This window comes from Maniola hyperantus, chromosome 3 (assembly GCF_902806685.2).
Source record: "Maniola hyperantus chromosome 3, iAphHyp1.2, whole genome shotgun sequence".
NCBI lineage: Eukaryota > Metazoa > Arthropoda > Insecta > Lepidoptera > Nymphalidae > Maniola > Maniola hyperantus.
The window spans coordinates 860,274-887,457 of record NC_048538.1 but is presented as its reverse complement, the minus strand read 5'-3'; the positions used below and the strand labels follow the sequence as shown (position 1 = coordinate 887,457).

The 27,184-nt window shown below is 37.5% G+C and overlaps 1 protein-coding gene across 1 annotated transcript in view; it reads right to left on the bottom strand.

The window, feature by feature from the left end:
• The window catches only part of tio (zinc finger domain-containing protein tiptop), a 437,818-nt gene that overhangs the window by 342,213 nt on the left and 68,421 nt on the right, over nucleotides 1-27,184 (bottom strand). Inside the window, exon 3 of the mRNA XM_034984144.2 lies at nucleotides 13,944-14,039. Coding sequence (XP_034840035.1) covers nucleotides 13,944-14,001 — 58 coding nt within the window. The 5' untranslated portion in view covers nucleotides 14,002-14,039. The remainder of the gene's footprint in view (nucleotides 1-13,943; nucleotides 14,040-27,184) is intronic.

Genomic DNA, 27,184 nt, shown 5'->3' with positions numbered 1-27,184 from the left:
TTGAAGTACGAGGGTGGTTCTTACGGAGAGAAACTTTAAAAAAATTGTCTGATGAAAGAATCGACTGTTAGTAAGAAGTTCACAGGGGCAGCTAGTTATCTATATAAATAGCAATGTCTTTATCAAATAATAAAAATACACAGAAATAGAAAATTACAATAAAACATCTGCGGACGACTGATTTAAGTGATGTAATAATATCTATGCTAATGCCTTCAACCAATTAATATGTAGACATAATTGAAAATAGATCATTTGCTACCGTTACCATGTCTAACAAAAAACTTAATTCCAATCAGGGTTGGCACGTTTTAAGTATACCTACCTAAATAAAAACAATATAACATTTGAAAGAAATCAACATTCGTACATTGCATCTTCTTATAGTGTGCTGTAAGACCTACCTACCTGCCAAATTTCATAATTCTAAGTCAATGAGAAGTACTCTGTAGGTTTATTGACAGACAGACGAAAAACGAAGTGATCCTATAAGGGTTCATTTTTTTCTTTTGATATACAGAACCCTAAACATGATATTTAAAGGAAACTTTTGATTAAACCGTAATTCTGCAATATTCTGTTATACTCAGTGGCAGCCCTAAGCTATACTCGCTAATTAAGCATGAAGTTGGTCGATTTCTGAATGTTTGCATTTTTATATCCTTTAAGCAGTACGCAAAACTGGCTAAATGTGGACGCGGGGTAATGTGAACTCATATTATATTATATCGAATCATTCGCTTTTCATATACCACTTTAGGTACATTAAAGCTTGGACTACATGAAGTATAATTCTTTAATTTTATCTATTTACTAGCTTATTGCCGCGACTTCGTCCGCGTGGATTTCACAAATTTAAAGCCCCTATTTTATCCCTTGGGGGTTGAATTTTTAAAAACTTTTCTTAGGGGATGTCTACATCATAATAGCTATCTGCATGCCAAATTTCAGGCCGATCCGTCCAGTAGTTTGAGTTTTTATTATTGTTATTAAAGGCATTCCGAACCAGTGGTAGATACATCCGACTATTCGTAAGTACTTGTAAAAGCTTATACGAATAAAAAAGATTTTTATTTATTTATTTATGCGTTGATAGATCAGTCAGTCAGTCAGCTTTTCCTTTTATATATTTATAATATATTATCTCTGGTTACGGTTAAATTTTATCAGTCAATAAAGGCATTTGTTGCACAACTCAAGGTTTGTTAACTTTGGACCAAATCCTTAACAGACAGACAGACATCAAAGGGATCCTATAAAATATAAGGGTTCCGTTTTTCCTTTTAAGGTACGGAACCCTAAAAACCACTTTTTGTCTAATAAAAAGAAAAACGAAAACATATTGTAGTCTCTGCCTAAATTAATGCGAAACTACTAATAAATAACGAACTTATTACAAAATAGAGCCAGTGCTTAATATTAAAAACTCGCAAACCAATTAACAAACACATTATTCACACGAACAGACAGACTTTCCTTATTAGTATACAAATATGTATGTAATTAAATTTGTAGAATTTTATCCTATTAAGTTTGCTAAATAAATATCCATAACTTAATTTAAAGAAATAGATAAATGAATGATTTACTAAATAAAATACTAAAATATTGCTTTTATACTAAATTTTGATGCTACAGTAATTGATTTATTGCTTTGCTATAGATGCATTAGTTTTTAATATTAATTAATCAGATAAATTCATAATTCGCTATAGTAGACGAATCAGCTGTCTGTTTTTAATCTGTAAAACGGTTTTTACACGGCTGCCCGAAAAATAAGTATACGGTGTACCTACCTAATGTTTACAGGGTTCATGTATGCATGTATGTATGCATGTGAGTTTCTTTGTTCCACCATAGCTTCTAAATGCCTGAACAGATTTGGATGAAGTTAATAGGGTATCAAACGAAACACAGTTGAAAAACGCTCTCAACTACGTCGTATAATTCCCGTTTTACTAGCAACTTTTGCAATAAGTCCACTAGGTAGTTAATAAATCAATGCCACTGTGTTACGAGCGACGACTAATCCCATCATATCAATCTTGACAACTTCAAATCAAACCGTAGTATTTTCTTTGGCCAGATTCATACTAACGATAAACATAATTATATCATGATAATATGTGTATAATACTAGCTTTGGTAACAAACAGACAAACAATACTTTTATCTATATATATAAAATTCAAAGTCCTGACTGACTGACTGACATATATATCAACGCACAGCCTAAACCGCTGGTCCTAGAGACATGAAATTTGGAGGGTGTGTTCTTTGTCAAGAGTAGGTATCCACTAAGAAAGGATTTTTTGAAATTCCACCCCTAAGTGGGTTAAATGGGGGATGGAAGTTTGTATGAAAGTCCGTCATTTTTGAAGTTACATCGATGAAAATTGGTACTTAAGCTTTCGGTTAAAAATAAAAAAATACGTATTTCACGATTTTTGGAAATTCTACTACCGCCCTCGGTAGTAGAATTTCCAAATTATTCCCCTAATTAACCCCCTGGTTAAATAGGGGATGGAAGTTTGTATGAAAGTCCGTCATTTTTCAAGTTATTTGCATGAAAATTGGTATTTGGGTTTTCGGCAACAAATAAAGAAATATATATTTCAGAATTTTTGGAAATTCAACCCCCACTTCGATTTTCTAAATTCCACCCGAGCGAAGCCGGGGCGGGTCAGCTAGTATAGTATAATGAATAAGTATAATTCCGAAGTAACAAGTCACATTTAGCGTTACAAGAACATAATCTCTAAACAAAATGACTGGATGAATGAACAAAGACATCACACAGCTAAAAATATTTGTGCTAGCAATCTATTATAGATAATCAGCATCAAAATATACGCAAAATATAGGTCATCGACTCATCACTACCACACTCATTAGTAACAAATAGTATAATATGAAACACAGTTGCAAAACGCTCTCAAAGTCGTATAATTCCCGTTTTACTAGCAACTATTGCAATAAGTCCACTGTGTTACGAGCGACGCCTAATCCCATTATATCAATCTTGACAACTTTAAATCAAACCGTAGTATTTTCTTTGGCCAGATTCATACTAACGATAAACATAATTATATCATGATAATATGTGTATAATACTAGCTTTGGTAACAAACAGACAAACAATATTTTTATATAGTATAATGAATAAGTATAATTCCGAAGTAACAAGTCACATTTAGCGTTACAAGAACATAATCTCTAACCAAAATGACTGGATGAATGAACAAAGACAATACACAGCTAAAAATATTTGTGCTAGCAATCTATTATAGATAATCAGCATCAAAATATACGCAAAATATAGGTCATCGACTCATCACTACCACACTCATTAGTAACAAATAGTATAATATGAAACACAGTTGCAAAACGCTCTCAAAGTCGTATAATTCCCGTTTTACTAGCAACTATTGTAATAAGTCCACTGTGTTACGAGCGACGCCTAATCCCATCATATCAATCTTGATAACTTCAAATCAAACCGTAGTATTTTCTTTGGCCAGATTCATACTAACGATAAACATAATTATATCATGATAATATGTGTATAATACTAGCTTTGGTAACAAACAGACAAACAATATTTTTATATAGTATAATGAATAAGTATAATTCCGAAGTAACAAGTCACATTTAGCGTTACAAGAACATAATCTCTAAACAAAATGACTGGATGAATGAACAAAGACATCACACAGCTAAAAATATTTGTGCTAGCAATCTATTATAGATAATCAGCATCAAAATATACGCAAAATATAGGTCATCGACTCATCACTACCACACTCATTAGTAACAAATAGTATAATATGAAACACAGTTGCAAAACGCTCTCAAAGTCGTATAATTCCCGTTTTACTAGCAACTATTGTAATAAGTCCACTGTGTTACGAGCGACGCCTAATCCCATCATATCAATCTTGACATTGTTAAATGTGTTTATTCTTGCTTCGTTCACTTTAACCGCGATTTGTTATTCGGTATTTATATCCCAAGCAACGTGAAATCGGCTATAGTTTATGTATATGTAGTAAATAATATTTCATTCATACCCATTCAACCATTACCGAATTATACTCCATCTTTAATCTTCGTTAATCTTAACAATATACAAAACAAACAAAATCTACCTATGGCCGTCATAGACTTAGAAAATAAACGCGTTTAATTAGTCTCTAGTCAGTTCTGTCTGGTGGGAGGCTTCGGCCGTGGCTAGTTACCACCCTACCGGCAAAGCCGTGCCGCCAAGCGATTTAGCGTTCCGGTACGATGCCGTGTAGAAACCAAAGGGGTATGGGTTTAATAAAAACTGCCATACCCCTTCCAGATTAGCCCGCTATCATCTTAGACTGCGTCATCACTTACCACCAGGTGAGATTGCAGTCAAGGGCTAACTTGTATCTGAATAAAAAAAAAAAAAGCAATAATGCGACACCTTGCAGATACCTTTAATTCGACCAAAATGGACCTGACTTTATTCGGTTCATATAAGCTACGTGGCTATAGACCATCCTTTGAGAATCTATACATCATCATTATCAACCGATAGACGTCCACTGCTGGACATAGGTCTCTCATAGGACCTGCACAATGCTCCGTTAGAAGACTCCCCACTTGGTGGACAGACGAGCAAACGATTTGCATGGATCCGCTAGATGGCAGCGGCGGAAGACCGTGGCATGTGGAAGTCCATACAAGAGACCTACGAGTATGTCCAGCTAGACAAGTCTTCAAGTCAGGAGTGGGCATCTTCTAGGCAAGCGCGCTCCATCTTAGGCTGCATCATCACTTGCCACCAGGTCTGATTGCAGCCAAGCGCTAGTCTATAAATCTATATATATAAAAGGAAAAGGTGACTGACTGACTGACTGACTGAATGACTGACTGACTGACTGACTGATCTATCAACGCACAGCTCAAACTACTGGACGGATCGGGCTGAAATTTGGCATGCAGATAGCTATTATGACGTAGGCATCCGCTAAGAAAGGATTTTTGAAAATTCAACTCCTAAGGGGGTGAAATAGGGTTTTGAAATTTAGTAGTCCACGCGGACGAAGTCGCGAGCATAAGCTAGTAAAATATAAAAAGAAGTCTATCGGCTGACGATGATGACGATACGCCATTGCCATTGGGTAGGGTAATGTAAGGTACATTTTCCCTATTAGGTTCTCTAATGACCTTCATCAAATCATCGTTCTACCCCCAAACCTCGTTTGATCCCAATTCAAGAAACAAACAATAGAGATGGCCGCCTGTTTGTTTCTCTTGCGCATCCTAGCGGCCATAATTCACTCGCACTTTCCGTAGATCGTGTTTATTTGCGAGCCAGGTGTGAAATATGTGGAGTATGATTTAAAATTGCACATATTGTACTTACCAGTAGTTTTATTTTTACAATTTCGCCTTTCTTCTTAGATCTTGCTTAGAGTGATGAGTGATGAGTGAAAATTAAAGAGTTCCCACGGGATTTTTAAAAACCTAAATCCACGCGAACGAAGCCGCGGGCATCAGCTAGTTAACTATAAATTACTCAGTTTCATGCGTTTTTTAATTAAAATAGAAAATCTAATTAAAAAATGCCATACAATCGGAGACAATATCGCGTCGGGCCACACAGAAGGCGATTACAGCAAGTTTACGACGCGGGACCAACTCGACAATTACTGTTTACGTGCTTTTATTGACAACTAAAGTCCGATCGCCAACGATGGGCGGGAGGCGAGTGGAACTGGAAGCTATGAACGAGTTGGCGATCGGCGGGAGGCGAGTGTGTAGTTTCGATAGCTTTGTCGCCGGGCTATAAGCGAGTGTACAAGTGCGACGAGCAATTGCTCGCGCCATCCACCCGCGGTCGCTCAGTCCTGTGCAAACTTGTGCGCGCGTTACGTGTAACGCGCGCACAGGTTTTACAACACAACAGCGAGCGAGCATCGCTGAACGAATATCGCTGAGCTAGTTTATTTCTGAAAGCTCGTGCTCAGCGACAAAACTAGTAAAGCGAGTCGTCGCCAGCACTGTGAACAGTCAGACAGCAACTTTTGATATATGCATCTTGTATAATTTATAATACTTTAGTATAAATAATATAACAATAAAATAGCCTGAATCAAGTGTATAAAAAATATATAATTTATAATAATCACAAATCACAAGATGACTTTTTCTAGCAAAGACTAATGACACGGACCTCTTGCATCAAGATTGACACAGACTATATTGTATATTCATAACACATCTCTTTCGTTTACACGGAATGTACATTTATTGTGCGTTTCTTGAGAGAAAAAATCGCCGATAGTTAGCCGTTTTCTCGCCGGCGGCGGTCGGACCAAGTTGCCTAAATCGGAGACAATATCGCGTCGGGCCACACAGAAGGCGATTACAGCAAGTTTACGACGCGGGACCAACTCGACAACTGTTTACGTACTTTTATTGACAACTAAACGCACTTTATAGCCCAGTTCACGTCCCAAATCTATTTTATTAATGATTTAATACGCCATACGTTTATCGGTGATCTAATCGATCACGTTTTATGGCCCGAGTAATAAATAATTTTGTGTTTTTCACGTAGGTAAACTTTAATGGTCATAAACAACGCCACATCCATGATACGTGTACGTTATAAATCATGCGGAGTAATTTACATTGTTATGATTGATAGTGTGTTTGGTAAAGGTAAAGTGTAAACAGAAAATTAAACTATCTAATAATATACCTGCCTACTTCCCAAGCAACCCTTTTTTAGGGTACCGTAGCCGAATGGCAAAAAACGGAACCCTTATAGATTCATCATGTCTGTCTGTCTGTCTGTATGTCACAGCCACTTTTTTTCGAAACTATAAGAGCTATACTGTTAAAACTTGGTAGCTGATTCCCGCGATTGCGTCCGCGTGGATTTACATTTTTCAAAATCGCGCGGGAAATCTTTAATTTTTCGCGATAAAAAGTAGCCTATGTGTTAATCCAGGGTATATAATCTATCACCTTTTCAAATTTCATCCAAATCCGTCCAGTAGGTAGTTCTTGCGTGATTGAGTAACAAACATCCAAACATCCACACTTTCACATTTATAAAGTAGGATATACACAGGTACAATTTTCTATGAATAAACTATTTTGGACTTACCTTTGCACAAGTTTAAAAAATCTATTAAAAATATGCTCCTGAAAAAAGCATATTACACAATTGAAGATTATCTAAATGATAAAAGAGCGTGGATTTGACCTGCAGCTCGTTCTAGCAACGCACAAGACTGCAAATACTATTTTATACATGGCATAATTTTGTACCTATATCAAATATTTGAAAAGAGCAACCGCCGAGTTTCTTGCTGGTTCTTCTCGACAGGAAAGGCATTCCGAACCAGTGGTAGATGCATCCGACTATTCGTAAGCACTTGTAAAAGTTTATACGAATAAAAAAGATTTTCATTTTTTCATTTTTTCATTTTTTCATATGACAATAAATTCCGCTTTATAGACGCAGTGTGCTCTATGCCTTAATGAAAGGCGGCCAAATCGCCTTGTAAAAGTTTACGACGGATAAAATCAGTTATAAAAGTGTATGAAGCCGTAAATTTAGCGATCCGCCGGACCGTTTAAAAGACGGGAGCTATTCGGAACTCCATAAATCAGCCATCGGGTGGATCCGAGCCTATTTACTCTAAGAGCCAGTACTTTTTTCTCAGTCTGTATAAAAATTCAAATAATTTATTCAAATCGGTAATAAATTTTTCTTTTTTTTTTGGATTGTCAGTTAGATTTGTAAGATATAGTGGTGATAATTACTACGCAAACTTAACACTGAAGCTACGAGGGTTCCAACAACAAGTTCAAAATTATTCTGTACTTCGAGAGAAGCGGTGACAGTCTATGTAGATGACACAATCCCACCTCCTGAAGCCTAGTTGTTAAGATGTCAGGCATCTATTTGGGAAATCAAGCAAATTCGAATTTCGGGAATTCAATTCCGGGCGATCACATCTAACTTTTCAGGGCTAGGTAGGTATGTACGTTTTAAGAATGAATCATACACATTATATCAGTCTATTATACACATTTTGTCTTTGGACTATGATTACAACGTATCTACAACAAACACTCACGGACAAGGGACCACGCACAGACAACACGGACGGACGGATGGACGGACAGACGGACAGACGGACGGATGGACGAAACAAATTATTCACGGACTCATGGCCTACATTCGGGCGCGATCGTAAAGATAAACGCACTCTGTTTGTAAACACACTTTCACGCGACAGATTTTTTTGTTTCCCGCTTTTATGACGGACTTTATGATTGTACACTATTCGACTTTTATTGCGATTGTTGGGTGATTGATTCCATTTTGGGGGGCGGCCATTGCTTTTTTTATTCTTTTTCATCGTTGGCGTTTGCATTAAAAATAGCTGGCGTTGAATTCAACATAAGAATGAAAATTCTGCTATGTGGAGTTTTCAACAAGAAGAATAAACTTGTTTTTTTTTAAATAGAGATAGCGAGCAAACGAGCAGGTGGGTCACCTGATGTTAAGTGATTACCGCCGCCCATGAACATTTGCAGCACCAGAGGAACCGCCGATGCGTTGCCGGCCTTGTAGGAATAAATAAATAAAATAAATAATGGGATGTTGGTTCTACAGTTTGCATGTGCGTGGAAAGAAGGGTCTGGCGCAGCGGACAGTCGAAGTGCACCAGACACCCAGGTGGTGAGGGTGAAATTCCTTACGGTGGCGCGCGGTGCGGTTGTAGAAAACTGAGGGTGGAATGAGGTCAAAAAGCTCTTCAGAGCACTCCCCATTATACAGGCGATAGAACACGCATAGAGAGCTAACGTCTCTGCGGTGCTCCAGGCTTTCCAACGAGCCGGTTAGTTTGGGATCGTCCACAAGTCGAACAGCCCGCCTTTGGATCCGATCAAATGGAGGGAGTTGGTACTGGGGTGCTCCAGCCCAAAGGTGAGAGCAGTACTCAATGATTTTTTTAATTTCTTTACTTGTAGATGAAAATCACACATATAGGTAATCTCTTGCGAACACACTCACACAAACTCCACACACACACACAAACACACACACGTTCAAAACTGAACAAAGTGACATACAAACGAAGATTCTAAAAAATTACATAAAATTACTTAGCGGATTTTCATCATCATCATGATCAACCCATCACTAGCCCACTACAGAGCACGGGTCTCCTCTCAGAGTGAGAAGGGTTTTGGCTATAGTCTACCACGCTGGCCATGTGCGGATTGGTAGACTTCACACACCTTTGAGAACATTATGGAGAACTCTCAGGCATGCAGGTTTCCTTCACCGTTAAAGCAAGTGATATTTAATTAATTAAAACGCACATAACTCCGAAAAGTTAGAGGTGCGTGCCCGGGATCGAACCCACGACCTCCAATTAGAAGGCGGACGTCCTAACCACTAGGCTATCACAGCTTAGCGGATTTTGCATGTCCTCAAAAGGGTACGAATTCAACCAAGTGACTAGCGTGGTGGACTATTGGACGAGTAGCCTCAATGATTTCTAGTCTACAAGCACTCTTAATAGGCTACTGACTTCCCAATTGCTTAGCAACCCAAAAAAAAACTACTCTACCAAAGCCTCTTAACTTATAAATTACCCACAGCTAATCGCATACTTAACTCACCGAGTTACGGAAGGCAAAATACAACGAAACCACACAGCCATGCATATTTAACTAAATAATGACTTGCAAGTCAATAAAGGTAAAGGATTAGTAATAAAACCCGAAGACGGGAGCCCAGTCGTAAAGTATGTAACAAAACCTACGCAACAAAAGGCCTCTCGGCTTTACGGGGGCTCAACACTTTGTGGTCGAGCAATTGTTTTCCCACGTGTAAAAACAGGTGATAAAACTTTGCTAGTCAAATTGCCGACAAAGTGTAGACATAGAGTGACAAGTCTGGATGTCACGCTATTCACTAGAATAGAGAAAAGTGAGGTGACGTACGGTGACGTCAGCATTACAGTGGCTCAACACTTTGTAGTCGAGCAATGGTTTTCCCACGTGTAAAAACAGGTGATAAAACGTTGCTGGTGAAATTGCCGACAAAGTGTAGGCATAGAGTGACAAGTCTGGATGTCTCGCTATTCACTAGAATAGAGAAAAGTGAGGTGACGTACGGTGACGTCAGCATTACAGTGGCTCAACACATTGTAGTCGAGCAATTGTTTTCCCACGTGTAAAAACAGGTGATAAAACTTTGCTGGTCAATTAATTGCCGACAAGGGTATGGGAAAAATGACAAGTCTGTATGTCTCGCTATTCACACGAAAAAAAATGAGGTGAAATATGGTGACAGATTTTGGTAATAAAAGCTCAAGCAGTTTCGCAAACCGCTGAGCTCTGGTTCTCCTACGGATCTCCTCATTTCTGATCACGTAGAGGAACTCCAAGCATAGTCTGGCTAACGAAAGAAGAGACCGAAAAAGCGCGGCAGATTTAAAAACCAGCCAAGTGCGAGTCAGGCTCGCGCAATGAGGGTTCCGTACTAAAGTCGTATTTTTTCGACATTTTGCACGATAATTCAAAAAAATATGATGCATAAAAATAAATAAAAACATGTTTTAGAATGTACAGGTGAAGACCTTTCATATGATACCCCACTTGATATAGTCACTCACTTCGAAAGTTGAAAATACTAATTATTAGTTCATGACCACAATTTAATTTTTTTTTGTGTGATCTAACCCTAAATTCACGGTTTTCAGATTTTTCCCAAATGTCAGCTATATAAGATCTACCTACCTGCCAAATTTCATGATTCTAGGTCAACGGGAAGTACCCTGTAGGTTTCTTGACAGACAGACGGACAGACAGACAGACAGACAAACAGACAGACAACAAAGTGATCCTATAAGGGTTCCGTTTTTCCTTTTGAGGTACGGAACCCTAAAAAATATCAGTACGGCAGCCCTAAATTAGTATGACAGACCTAATTTGATGCTTTAGAATTATTTACTTTATTTTTGTTTCTGTTTTATCAAATTAGGTTATTCCAGGTCTGTCATACAAATTTCAAAAGTGCCATACAGAATTATTTTTTTCCGGCGTTTTTCTAGTCTCATCTTTCGTTAGCCAGACTTCTGCTCTCTCCACCGCCCGATTCTGACTTTTTTGTCTATCTGTTTGCCTACAGTTAATAAACCCACAATTCGCATACTAAATAAACACCTAGCTCCACTCGCAGTGAGCTACATAACACCGCCACTTCGGTAACAAGTATGCCACATAAAGCTGTCACATCATCGCGAGCACTTGTCTGTCATTAGAGCCCGACCGATGAGCTACACGGCTAGGAGCTAACGTATTTATTATATTCTTATTTTTCATGTACCAAAATTGTAGTTACAAATTAAAAATAAATTAAGTTACATTGGAAATGTAAGGTAAATTGGAATGGAGATACGTTATCTTTCAGTACAAAAAATAAAATATAATATTTTCAGCTAAGTACGGAGATTTATTTTGCGGCTCTTCTCAATCAGTGGCTGAGTCTTGAATCTTGATACATATTGTTAAATGAACAATGAATTAGTTGAAATCCTCTCATTGTACTTTTGCACAGAGGAATGTCACATAATAAACCATCTCCCCTGATTTTTGCTGACATCGAGACAGCGGACAGTATCTCTATTGTGGCATAGATTATGCACAGATGGATCGATATTGATTTTTCAGCATACGGTTCCTGAAATCTAAAAACTCGGCTTCAAATCCCATTTTTTTTATAAAATTCGCTTAGATTTTTAACTTATATAAGAAATGGGAATAGGAGATTCTTAGTCAGGTTTAAGGTGGCTTTCATAGAAAATAATACAATTTATTTTCCTGCAATTTACGCCGTACTTCGACGACATCTGTTTTACGAGTTACGACCCACTGGTCCGGTACTTTGGAACGGAAAAGATAGCATATAGCACCTCCTCGTTGAAGGGCTTAGTTTTTGCTGACATCGAGACAGCTGACAGTTGTCCATTATCCACGCTAGGTGTCACTGCAATCAGCGCTCCGTAAATACGAATAACGTCGACGTTGTCTTATCATATTTTATTAATAAACTCTAATACGGCGTGGATTATGCACGGATGGATCGATATTGTTAAATCTAAACATGAATCAAAATGTTATGTATTCAAATAGTGTTTAGGATCACTTTTAAATCTTGTATGAATATTTTTTGTAGCCTAATGGAGTTAGATGTAAATAGACAAATAACACTCCTTTGGGCTTCGCCGCAGTCGGGTAAAAAAGTTTGCTTTGTTTTTACAACTGCTGTCAGCAACTTCTTACATCTCTATTTTGAAAGAAAGGATTTTTGAAAATTCAACCCCTATTGTGAATTTATTGGGTGTGAAATAGTGGTTTGAAATTTGTGTAGGCGACGCGGACGAAGTCGCGAGCATAAACTAGTAAGTGGTATAAATGGATTCTGTAGTTCTAGTTGGAATCGCAGTCAAGGCATACTTAGTATAAAAAAATTCTTCATCTCTCAATGGCTAGTTGCATCAAAATGACATGAACACAACAATGACATGCAACGCAATTTGTGACAGATTTATGACGGCGGGTTCGAACCGCATGCCTGCCGCTTTCTCTGCCTTTTGTTCGTTGAACCGCTGGGGTTGTTGCAAAACCTGCTTTAATTTTTATTACCGTGTAATATATTCTAGTGAAATGTATTTCGATCTAAAAGTAGGTCGGGAGCAGTGGCGTGCACAACTGCACAGGGTTTGAAGACAGGGTTTAGGTAGCGACCTGTTTATTGGCAGATCATAATGAAAAATATGCATTGAGCTATTACAAGGAATATTATGAAAAAAGAATTAGCGAAATTGGTTCAGCTGTTCTCCAGATTAGCGATCAGCAACACATTCAGCGATTCATTTTTATATATGTATATAGAGATTTGCTTGGGTACATAACATGTGTCCGTCTAATCCATAAGGCCGGCACCACGCGAACGACTGTCCCCATCCAAAACCGCCCGCCCTTACATTTACAGCCATTACAACTGACAAAAACGGCGTATAATAGCAAAAATAAATATTATTTATCGCTTCACGGTGGCTTAGTTTTGTACAAAGCGCCCTATGAGTTATTACGCCGTATTACATTTTGTGTTTTGTAGTCGCGTTTTTTCTATAGCCCGTAACTTCATATTTATTGCCAGTTTTAGTTGAATATTCAAAGTTGTCACGTCACGGTGCCGCATTCGATTTGAATGCTGCCCAATTGCAGTCCGAAAACTAATTGTCACTCAAAATTCAACCCTAACCCCTTACGTTACAACTAAACTTGGTTCACCTCGACAGCAAATAGCGTTTTGTGTTACGTTTGTTGAAATTCGTGTAAGAGTGAAAGTATCTATTTATAAGCGATTGAATAATGAGGCGTAGATATAGCGATTAGCGATTAGTGTGTAATTGTATTGTTATTGCGTGCGAAACAAATAAGATAACTCGTGAATTGCAGCATCTCCTGTAACAAAAATTATGCCACTAAAGGAGATCAGGAGATGTAGACCTTACAATGCACAATTGTAAGGTCTACATATCCTGAGGATGTCGGGGCGAAACGTGCGTCGAGTGTGTTTTGGGATTTGTGTGGTGCTGCGTGGTGGTGGTGCGTATTGCTTTGCTTGCCTATAGTGGCTGCTTTTTCCTGCATGGTTAGCAGTGGGAGGGCGGGCGGTGCATTTCGCATGCTGCATGGTGCATCATACAGATTCGACCTGTTTCAGCGGATAATAGCAAATTAAGCTTTTGGTTCATTGTATATCATGGACTTCCGCAAAGTAACACCTGCTTCTATACAACATACTAGGAGTGTATCAGTACTAGGAGTGTATAAGTACTAGGAGTGTATAAGTGCTAGGTTACCGTTTTCGTTGGTGCTGAGCCAGCGATAGGAGGGTCGCGGCTGCTGCTTGGAGCGCATGTCTAGCGCAGCCCGCCGCAGGGCTGCCTACCGCTCATCTGTGGACAAACAGACATACATTATAACTATGTATACATAGCAAAAAACTGGCCAAATGCGTGTAGTGAAGGATTCCGTACCATCATACAAGAAATAACATTTTTTTTTAATTTATAAATAATATTTTTCAGCTGAAATTACTCTATTTTTATCGTTTTGTATTTTATGTCTTTTTTCTTGTACCTTTATTTGTATTTAAATTTATTATTAATCATCTAGTTAGTGTAAGTGGCACTGCCGTTCTAATTAGATATAAAATAAATAAAATAATAATAATAATAATAATAATGTTTAAAAATTGAAAAAAAAATGTCGTTTGTGACGTTATTGTTCACCTTCCGTACATCGTGACGTCCATGTTAGAAATAAATAAAAATCATGTTTTTTTTAAATTATTCTCTTTAATAATGAAACCCAGAAACAACTGCTATACAAAAAATACATCATTTTTTTACTATAGTCCAAGACCCTATTGCACAATATGAATACTTTCGTAATAGTAATAGCCCCTCTACCCTTTCGGTATTCGTAGTGCTCTTTGTTTCAAATCGAATGAATAAACCTTCAAACATTCCGAACCAAAGATCGAAATACTAAAGTATATTCCCGATAAATTAAAAAGACCAACCGTCATTAATATGAGGCAAGACATCGCAAGATATCGAAAAAACAACTTTAACTCTACAATTTGCCAACAGATTTTCAGCTTTCACTCTCTTAATATAAGGTTGTATTCGAAAGCAAAATGTTAAGGTTTATTTATAGGGTAAAAATCTCGGAACTCGTACGATATGTCACAGAATTTATGAGAGGCGAACGACATGTGACGTGTACCGGTGATTCGTAAGAATTTGACTAGACTAGAGACTTTTTGTCCCACAACTTTTTGTCGTGGCTTCTTTCTTACCTAATCAACTCTCAGAAATACCCAGAGCACCTAGTCCGAAGGCAAAAATTCGGCGTCTGCCTAATGAGTTTTCAGGCCACTCTAAAAGTGCCTAAATATCTAATCCAAAGCTGAAACTCCCATTTCCCGTATTAGATTAGGCAACGCTGAATCATGTAGGTATTTAATATACTGTATTCATTAATAATAAAAAATACTTTTAAGATTATTGTTTTTTATTAATGAAATATCAGAATTTAACATGTTCGCGTATTTAATGTTTATAAAAACGTCTCTAAATTGGCCTGGAAACTCGTTAGGGAAAAACCGAAGTTTTAGCTTTTGACACACCGCTCTGGGCATTAGAATAGAGTAGAATAGAATAGATTTTTATTCAAGTAAACTTTAAAAACACTTTTGAATTGTCAACTAGTTTAATTTACCACTGGTTCGGAATGCCGTTTCTACCGAGAAGAACCAGCAAGAAACTCAGCGGTTGCTCTTTTCAAGAGATCAATTTACAATATTATTATACCATACTGTACAAGGAATTGTAGCCCCGTGCATTGCTGGAGCGAGTCAAATCCAAGCTTTCTCAGGCTTGGCTAGATCAATCGTTATATATCGGCATTTCGGCTTTGGATTATAAATAACATTTATAGACATACTTTTTTACAGTAAAGCAAAGAACTTGTACATAAGGTAAAGCAACATTTGGTCGCACGACATGTCGCTAGTCGCATTCTTTTAGTAAGTGTTACGGGATCGTAATAAATTCGATATCAAAATGCACAATGTAGTAATGCGATACGGTGACGTGCGATGCGGTGATAGAGCCCCGATTTATGAAGGACGCCACAGCTTGAGCAGCTTTGTTTATGATTAATACTGGCTTGCTTGATGGGGAATAGCTCATGGGAAACAATGGGGGCATGGGGTTTTATCAGCTAGGGGTTATTTTGTAGCTAAGCTCTTGACTGCCATGAAACCATTAATAGATATACCAAGGTAAAGTAAGGACGCCACAGCCTGAGCAGCTTTATTTATGCTCTAAATAATTTTAAATACATATCAAAAACTAGATGATGCCCGCGACTTCGTCCGCGTGGATTTAGGTATTTAAAAATGTAGCCAATGTAGCCTATGTCCTTTCCCAGGATGTAAGCTAACTCTGTACCAAATTTCATCAACATCGGTTAAACTGTTGGGCCGTGAAAAGCTAGCAGACAGACAGACAGACAGACAGACAGACAGACAGACAGACAGATAGACAGACAGACAGACACACTTTCGCATTTATAATATTAGTATGGATTGCGGATCTGCAGGATTCGAACCTGCGTCTCCTGGGATCGCGCCCGACGCGACGTTCGGGCCGCTAAGCTGCGGCTCGCCTACACTTCACTCACTCAATTCACTGTACACTTCAATTTACTGTATGTAAAAAAAATTAAATCCAAAACTCCTTACTTCTCATTACGGCTATATCTTATCGGGACTCCTCCTGGTCTATAAAACGCAATACGCATACTCGAGTAATCACGTCGCAGTAATCGGCCGAGCACTCTCCCCGTGCAGCGGCAGGCGGCTAAATAAACGCTATCATAGGTTGCCATGACTGAAAATTGCTTTTTTTTTAATTTATAGACTAGGGCTTGGCTGCAATCAGAGTTCAGACCTGGGTGCAAGGAATGATGCAGCCTTAGATGGAGCGCGCTTGCCTAGAAGATGATTCACACAGAATTGTGATTATTTAAAACTCTTCGATAAAGGATCCATATATTTTCTAGATGTTATCAAAGGTGTTGTAAAGTCTGGCTAAGTGCCAGCGTGGGGGGACTATGGCCCAAACTCTTGTCATTCTGAGAGGAGAGCCGTGCTCAGTAGTAGGCTGACGACCTCCCGAATAAAAGTTCGACGTCTTAACTACTAGGTTATCAACGCTAAAGACTTTAATATGACTTACACTGTACGGGAATAAAAAAATTAAATCCAAAACTCCTTACTTCTCATTACGGCTATATCTTATCGGGACTCCTCCTAGCCGGCCGAGCACTCTCCGCGTGCAGCGGCAGGCGGCTAAATAAACGCTATCATATGGTGCCATGAATTTTTATCGCGTAATTAATTTACAGGGCTCAGCGATTATTGAATTGAAGGTATTTGTGTTCAGAACTGCCAATGTTTTATATTTACATCAGAATGTATTAAGATAATAATTGATATTCCATTTAAATGGTATAAAATATCCTTATTCCAAACTGGTATACCAGCAGAGTGTTACAAAATTGAGGATTTTTGTAAACAATTTTAAAATAATTATTATGACCAACCCATCTCCGGTTCATTACTGAGTACGGGTCTTCTTTTAGGATGAGAAGGGTTTTACAATAGTCCACGCTGGTCAAACGCGGATTGGCAGACTTCACACACCTTTGAGACTATTATGGAGAACTCTCAGGTTACCTCGCGATGTTTTCCTTCATTGTTAAAGCAAGTAATTGCTTAAAATGCACATAACTCCGGAAAATTAGAGTTGCGTGCCCGGGATCGAACCCCTAACCTCCCGAATAGAATTCAGATGTCTTATCCACTAGGCTATCATGACTTGAATATAGATAACTATAATATACGAACGTTCTAACCATGAATAAACAATTATATTGATTTCTACATTATACTTAATTTTCTAATGGGCGACTAATATAATAGCATACCAACTAACTGACAAGCAATTTAGATGATTTAGCATTTTTGTAGGATATTGGGTAGAAAGAGTAACCGCTTAGGAATCTGTTAACATATTTTGTAATACCGGTTCCACTTAACCTATTTTCATTAAGACTGCGTCAAATATTCGTCATTATTGCGGTTAATAACATAAATTATTCAAACAAATAGCGCTATTACGCACACTTAACGTAAATCTTATCTTTAACTCAAGCTACTCAATAAAACGCATGATATATTGGAAATACACGTCGCTTTAATAGCCCGAGCACTGCCCGGTGGTAATTTAAACGCTATCATATGCTGCTATGATTAAAACGTAATTGATTGATGCCCGATTACATTATTGGATCGTGGCTGGTTAGTGGATCAGAAGATGTGGTTTATAAATTAGTGGATCTTATGACTTTCTTAATGACATGGAGTTCAACCATTGCTTGGTAGCTGTTATTTATAATCACATTGAAGATTGTCGTTGATTCAGTTAGTCTAAAGATCTGTTTATAGGTATGAGTAATAAATTTAAAACAAAAATAGTATACTTCGACGATTTGATAAAAAACACGTCAATATAACGGCCGCCTCTGGTACATCAATGCCTCTATTATACAATGCCACCTAAATTAGCCCGGACACACACCTCTAACTTTTCGGATTTATATTCGTTTTAAGTAATTGAATATAAATTGTTTTAATGGTGCAGGAAAACATTGTGAGGAAACCTACATGCCTGAGAGTTCTCTATAATATTGAAGCTTAACAGATTTTGATAAATGATACGTCACCAGATTCGTCTTGATGATCGTCGTCTCGCGGTTGTCAGTACATATAATTCTTAAAAAATCAAAATGGCGGATTTTAATATGTGCGATGAAGCCCTGCATTTGAAAACTTTTTAAATTGCTTGTTTTTTGCAGATTGTAGATCGCGGGGCCGTCCTGGATTTCGGTCCGTGTGTACACTCCAGTCAATAAAACCCGTCGCCACCAGTCAAGGGCGTCACCATAAACCCCACACTATAATGTTATTGGCGGCTCACTTTATACACTTTTTCCCTTCACCCAAGGACAATTTATTAAGTGCCCCAAAAACCGTATTTCTTGTTTTCTACTGATAAATTGATCTCCATAATGTTCTCAAAGGTGTGTGAAGTCTGACAATCCGCACTTGGCCAGCGTGGTGTACTATGGCCCAAACCTTCCTCATTTTGAAAGACCTGTGCTCAGTAATGAGCCGGTGTAGCGATGGGTTAGTGATGACGAGGTTCCCATTTTCCCTCCACCCAAGGACAATTTTTTATTTTTATATCTTTATTTTTAAAGGGTTTTTATACACTACTAGCTCATGCTCGTGACTTCGTTCGCGTGGACTATACAAATTTCAAACCTCTATTTTACCCCCTTAGGGGTTGAATTTTTAAAAATCCTTTCTTAGCGCATGCCTACGTCATAATAGCTATCTGCATGCCAAATTTCAGCCTGATCAGTCCAGTAGTTTGAGCTGTGCGTTGATAGATCAGTTAGTCAGTCATTCACCTTTTCCTTTTATATATTCAGATGTACATGACAACCCTATCGTACCTTAGAACACCAAGGACAATTTATTAAATGCCTCAAAAACCGTATTTACTGTTTTCTACTGATAAAAATTTCAATAGACATTACGTAGTGATTAGTTATTGTGGTGTTCAACCCATCGTTGGCCCACTACTGAGAACGGGTTTCCTCTCTAAATTATTAATACTAGGCAGGTAAGGTACCTATAGGTACTTGTTGAAATTTGTAATGGGGACGAACGGGTAGTTAGCCAAATTACATCCCGTTTCGTCTCCACGGCAATGTAGAGCAGTACAACCATGTCTTCAAAACCACCTACTAAATAATTAACTATGCATAGTCCCGATCTCCATTCGATCTCAGATTTTGAAGCAATGAAGATACCTGCATTATGCAGGTACTAGTGCCATTGCGATATCAAAGATTTAAATTGCCGGCGCACGTGGGTAACCTGTTTGCTTTTCACCTAACATTGTATGAGAAAGGCGAGAGGCACGATGATTTTCACCGAAATCAAGCGCGTGAAGAGGTTTTAGGAAAAGTGTTTTTCAGACTAAAATACTACCTAAATGTATGTGTGAAAAGTAAAGTAAAGAGCAACTAATAAATAAATAAACTAGTATGTCTAAATTTTTAGAATTAACACACACCTAATTTTATTTATTTAGGTTTATTTTCTACATCTTGCGTTGAGTGGCTCTGAGCTTCTTCATCATATGGTGCCAGGTGCGCCAAACTTTATAAAATTGGACAGTGAATTATATTCGTCTAACAATTTTTTCAACCGTACCTACTACCTATATAGCCTTTTCTTCTAATATCATTGTATATAGCCATTAAAAAAACTATCTTTTTAATAGTAATGTTACCAATCGCGATCGAAGCTCATCAGAGCAGGTGCCGTTTAGGGGCGCCATATCGACTGTCAAAAACTTGTAAAATATCGCCCCGGTTTCGTACAGTCGCCCACTGAGCACCCTCAATCCAATATCAACCCTACCTTAAAGGGATAAAGTTGAAATTTCAATTCGCTTTTCAAAGAAGCCGCGGGCGTCGCATCCCTCACAAAGATATCTTGGAGATTTATTCAAACGTCTACAATGGCGAACGTTTTAATTCTTTTCATATGAGACAGATTTATGCACGGACAGATGCGAGGCCCGCCTGATAACGTTTGACACCCCTGGAGCTTGCTGTGGCGATTTTGGTGATTCAATTGTGATAAAGGTAGGTTTATTATAATAATAATAACGGTCTATTTCTTTTGGGGCTTACTACTTGTACTTATTTGTTTTTTTTTAAAGATTATTAGCCATGTTAAATGACTAATATTCCCCTTTCCTCTCCAACTAAGCGTAAAGCTTGTGCTAGGAGTATGTACGACAATAGTGTAACGGGCGGGGTTTGAACCGTCGACCTTTCGGTTTTCAGTCCACTCCTGTACCCGTTGAGCTACTAAAAGCTCAGGGGGATATTTCCTTGTAATAATACTCGAGAATCACATTAAACTCATATATTCATTGTATTTGTATCCTTGAATACTTGTACTTTTCATAATCACATATTTCATATTTTATTTCATAATCACATACTTCACTATCACAATATTATAACAACTTCATAACTTAAACACTATCGCGCCATTAACGTACGAACACAACTATGGCTGCCAAAAAACTGAACTCTAGTTATTCAAAACACCCGTATTAAATACAAGTCGTTACCACTTCCGAACTGTAATGTTTGCCTTTGTCAATATACGTCTTCTCATGAAACGTATATTGACAATGGTATATTGACATTTAATAAGGTATATTGACGTGGCTACGCTGTTGTTTTCATGACATCCACTTCCGGACAACAATAATTACTTTTGTCAATATACGTCTTGTCATGAAACGTATATTGACAATGGTATATTGACATTTAATAAGGTATATTGACGTGGCTACGCTGTTGTTTTCATGACATCCACTTCCGGACAACAATAATTATTACTTTTGTCAATATACGTCTTGTCATGAAACGTATATTGACAAAGTTATAATAACATAATATATTTAATAAGGTGTATTGACGTGGCTACACTGTTGTTTCATGACGTATACTGGCAAGCGATAACAATAATTATAATCGAAATTGCTAACACTATTGAGGCTCCAAAATACTTAGTGTACGCGAATCGCTAATTAATTTAATTAGCAAATAATTGAAGCTCGTCCATCCTAATTCCCGTCAGTCAAGTGGCCGTGACGCGAAGGGCCGCCATTTTAAATTACGTGTCACCTGTCAGTTGCAAGCGACACGTATGTTAATGCGTTGCTGTTTATTCCGTTATTGGCACACGGTGGAAAATGCATCTGCTAAATGATTCAAAGTGTAACCTGAAATCACGTTATTTTTAGAAAAAACCAGACAAGTGCGATTCAGGCTCGCGCACCAAGAGTTTCGTACTACAGTCGTATTTTTTCGACATTTTGCACGATAATTCAAAAACTATGGTGCATAAAAATAAATAAAAACCTGTTTTAGAATCCACAGGTGAAGCCCTTTTATATGATACCCAACTTGATATATATAGTTATCTTACTTTGATAATTGAAAAATGAAAATACTAATTATTAGTTCATGACCACAATTAAATTTTTTTTGTGTGATGTAACCAAAAATACACGGTTTTCAGATTTTTCCCTTAATGTCTGCTACTGTTAAATTTCATGATTCTAGGTCAACAGGAAGTACCCTGTAGTTTTCTTGCCAGACAGAAAAAATATCCTATAAAGGTTCCGTTTTTCCTTTTAAGGTACGGAACCCTAAAAAGAAGAAATATTATCCGAATTGATTGAAATATCAATAGTGAAATATAAATATTAATTAATCCATACCGGAAATCGAATCCATCGCGAATCGCAACCGAGCAGAACAGCATGCAATAGGGTAAAATATCAACTGTATGCAAATTAATGCATACACTTCTAATTATGGTAATCATTTTGTAAGAAGGCAAGTTCATATAAGGAGAAGTAGTTGCAAACCATTGACTTATATATTACTTCGTATGGACAGGGCTATTGAACAAACAAAATGGCACCGACTCAGTGGAGCTTTAGCACCAATGCGACCTCAGTGACGTCTGGATTTCAAACGGGTCGTTCATTAGTATTTAAGAGGTGGCGCTGATTTATTTGGTTCCAAAACCATGAAAATTTTTGTTCGCTTGACCATATCTTGTCATATCTTATATCGATGTTGCAAACGCAATCTTTATTCTTAATTACATTAATTACAATCAAATCGCAGTCAAAATAAATCATGTTAGAATATTAATTAATTAATTTTTATACAATGTTACTTTTTTACTTAGATATTTCATTTTACCGTAATATATAGCATGACTAACTGAAGAGAACTATATTATAAATGCGAAAATGTGTTTTGTTTGTTGGTTTGTTCTTCAATCACATCGCAACGGTACAAATTGACGTGATTTTTTGGATGGGTATAAGACCTGGAGAGTGACATAGGCTACTTTTAATCCCGAAAAATCAAAGAATTCCCACGGGATTTTTAAAAACCTAATTCCACTCGGACGGAGTCGCGGGCATCAGCTAGTATGGCTGTTAGAGGGGCGCCTATGAGATGCTTGCCTAGGGCACTCTCGAAATTTAATACGCCTCTGATTGGTAGTATAAGAAACGAGGAAGCGAATTGTTTCGTTCGAGTCCGTGAAGGGGTGTAGCTCGTAGAGTGCAGACCTTTACGATCCTCGCTGTCTGATAGTAAAACGGTGAGGAGGATGTCGTGTGTAAATGATTACTTAATTAATTAAAAATTACATCATAAAATTTGTGTTAAAATATGACTTAATGTTTGATGGCTTTAATAAAAAATGAAGTCTTCACAAACAGTATTGCTTTGACATATTTTTAATCAGAGACGTGAGCGACGGCTCGTATTAATCACGAGTGTCACGGATATTTTAATTAAGGCCTTATTATTAAAAATTCAGCGCCGAATTAACTGCAATTTTCGAACGAAAGCCTACATTAATGCTTTTATACTCGACGATGTTTGGTCGTCGTGTCGTAAGGTGCCTGACTGGCTCAATTCAATAATATGTAGTCACTTTTCCTCACTCTACCTGCAGGCTGCAAATACGTACGAAGTTTCAGATAATGTGTAAACGCAACGCAAATAAAAGGGCATAGCACGATTTGTCATTTTAAATAAATAATATTCATATATAACTTCTAAGTGGATTAACAATATTCGATAAATAATTATTATTATTATTATTTATTTATTATTTAATTAGAACGGCCATAAAGCCAATTACACTAATTAAAATACGAGTACAAACTAACATAAACGACCCATGAGGTCGGCCCATTTGTCAGCAAATATGTCACAGCGAGGGGACTTCTTCAGCAGTGCGTTGAGCGCAGCCAAAGTGCGCGGTATGAATTATAAAATGTCAATTCCTAAAAACTACTAATTACAAACTAATCATCAACAATCATCGTCAAAAAGTCCGCCCCTGGGCCAAAGCTGCCCATCAAGCTGGCAGCATTGCCACGCTGAATGGCGAAAAGTGGATTAACATAATATTAAATGGTTTGTCAATATTGACAGCTGACAATCCATTTTACCGTGGGATGATAGCCGTTAGCCATGTGACCTGAAGAGCCAAATGTGTGGTCTGCATGGAGGTTGTATTTTGTTCTGCTAGGAAACATGCACCCAAAGGTAAGGGTATAGTTGGATAGTAAATCACATGACTCCCTGTACAGAATAACTCTGTATTTGGTACGCAAGCTTTTTAATCAACTCTAGTTATTTTTAACATCTTCACAACACACGGGTACATGCTAATCTACGGCTTAAAAAACGTGATAAACATTTGCCTTGATGTATTGTATGACATACAAAAACAACAGGTTTTTTTTAAAAATGGCGATGGACAATTCAGTGGCGATCAATAAGACTAAAATGGATATCGTGACGTGACCGTGTCGTGGTCAATAAATAACCAGATATCAATATCCGTCAATATCCAGGTAATGAGGGGTCGGTAATTAAATGTCGTCTGTCAAAGCGTCGCCGTGTCAAATTGTATGTGTTTTCAAAATGGCGGCGGTGACGTCACGCGCTGAGGCGCCCGCGATAAAAGCGGATTTACTTTATTTCGCATTGACGTGATGATTTAAGCCCAGATTTAAAATATTGACAGCATTGAATATAAATAATAGCACTTATTAAGTGATTGACAAAAGCCGACTTTACTTTCATGGGTTTCATGAAAATTTAAGCAATAATAAGATTTTAGCATGTTATTTAGATCGTGAATCCTAAAAATAATCAATTACCTAATTTTTATAAATAAATAATGTAAATATGTAAACATGTACTATATTCGAGCAAAATAAATGATTATGATTAGGTATGTTTCTAATTGCATTAAGCCTACTACTTATTAAGTATTCAAAATAATATAAAGCTAAAATTAACAACCAGTTGTTATAACGGTAAAAGAAAACGCCTCGTGAGGAAACAATATAGAAAAAGTTTTCTATAATGTTCTCAAAGGTGTGTGAAGTCTAGCAATCCGCACATGGCCAGCGTGTTAGACTATGGCCAAACCCCTTCTCACTCTGAGAGGAGACCCGTGCTCTGTAGTGAGCCGGCGATGGGTTGATCATGATGATGAATGGATTTCCACCATAATATCTTGTATGCATGAACACTATAACGTATCAACATACATATAATTTAAACACACAGCACGGTAGATTTATGCGGTAATAAATATGTCACTCAGTGTACAGTCGGCCGCGTCTTAAGATGGTGATTGATTAGTTATGAATATGACATGACAGATATACGGCGTGCTGAAATTGTACCGACGCTATTTTAATTTGGTAAATAGCTGCCTATTTGGTAGTTCATTAACTCTTGTCATATTTGATGGGATAAGACAGCCAACTAATTTGACATAATCGAATTTTAAAAAAACAACCGATGATCAATGCTTACATATCTAGATATAGTATACGGTAGTATACGGTATACGTCCCGCAAATTGCTAATGCGCGTGGCCGCCATTTTCGTGACGTCAGCACTAGACTGAAGTGAACTTGAATCCTTCGCTGGCTCGGAATTCAACATAAACTCTCGCGACAAAATAACATCTTTGCAGCCTTGCATAACAAATAACTATTTGACATCTAGACGTCATCCCCATTATAATTAAGTGACTAAAGTTTTTGATTTTGATTATGTATTGTTAATATTAATTTCAACCTTAATATTTGCACACTGTCGGTGACAGTGTAAGGGACTGTTGTGTTATTGTTAACTTGTTATGCCCACAATTTTGCAAATAAAACACTTATTTATTTATTTATAAAACTGAATTAAGGAGTTCATTTGAAGCAAAATGTATTTTGGGTTTTAGTCCTATTTAGTGGATCGTCTCGTGTATATTCAATGCAATTTTTGCGACTTCCGTATTGCAGTTCGCAGTAAAATGTCGCATAGTGTAAACAATGGGTGGCGAGGAAAGTACCCCCATTGTAAACATTTCGCAAGATATTGCACAAGCAATAGTGCGGGTGCAATAAAAACAAGCAAGTCGCCCGAATTCCCCAAACTGTGACAAAAGGCGACAAAGCAACGCCATAATCAATGGGGCTCTATAGTCTGAGAGATAGTCAACCTTGTGTTCTAATGTAGATAACGGGTACATACCACGATTAATTTGAAGTTTTTTATCTATATCTATACTAATACTAATTATAATATTATAATCTATACTCTATACTTATTATATAAAGAGGTAATGTCGTTAAGTTTGTTTGTAGGGGGTAATCTCTGGAACTACTGAACCGATGTTAAAAATTCTTTCACCAATAGAAAGCTACATTATTCCTGAGTGACATATATTATATACACGCGGGCGAAGCCACGGGCATCAGCTAGTTTGTCAATATTTCAACCCAATAGCACGGGTCGTGGTCACGACAATTGGACAGCTCGTGAAGTTCCAGCGAAAAGAACAAGAAAGAGGGTAGTTCGCTACTGCCCTTGACAGCTCGGTCTTCATCTCTTGCAGCACCGCAGTCCCGTCGTGACCACGACCCGTGCCATTGGGTTGAAATATCAACAAATAAAAAACTTCAAATTATTCGTGGTATGTACCCGTTATCTACATTAAAATACGTCGTTAAACCACCAAATAAGCTTAAAATCATTAACCATGTGTTCAATGTATTTATAAACTTAAACTTATTTCAAATATAATTTAATTTTGTTTAGTTCAAACTTTATTTATTTAATACTAGCATATTCCCGCGTCTTCGTCCGCGTGGACTACACAAATTTCAACCCCCTATTTTAGCCCTTAAGGGGTTAGGGGTTGAATTTTAATCATGATTAGGTGACAGGGATCAGCTAGTCCTGATCCTAATAATAATAATCCTTACTCAATCACGCAAAGACGGCTGAACGGATTTGCATGAAATTTGAAATGGGGATAGATTATACCCTGGATTATACTTTTTATCCCGGAAATCAAAGAGTTCCCGCGGGATTTTGAAAAATGTAAATCCACGCAGATGAAGTCGCGGGCATCAGCTAGTATTTTATTAATTGGTCGGCACAAACACTTCGAAAAAATAGTAGGCTAGCTCTCGGTGCATTAGCAACGTGCGTTTTGCTTATGAAAAATATTCGTTGACGCCTTTATGAGCTTTCTCGTCATTGTGAAAAAAGGTTTCGGGGAGTTATTTACGACGGCTCTATGATTTAGTGTAAATAGTGTGACAGGCGAACTAATTAATGAAAAGAATAATAATTAGTTTCTAAGCCATTTGTACATTGGTCTTATTTTCAAAGGATATTTATTATGTTATAATATATACCTAGTTGAAGAGACTACAAAACATGTGTATGACGCATCATCGTTGCCGCTGGA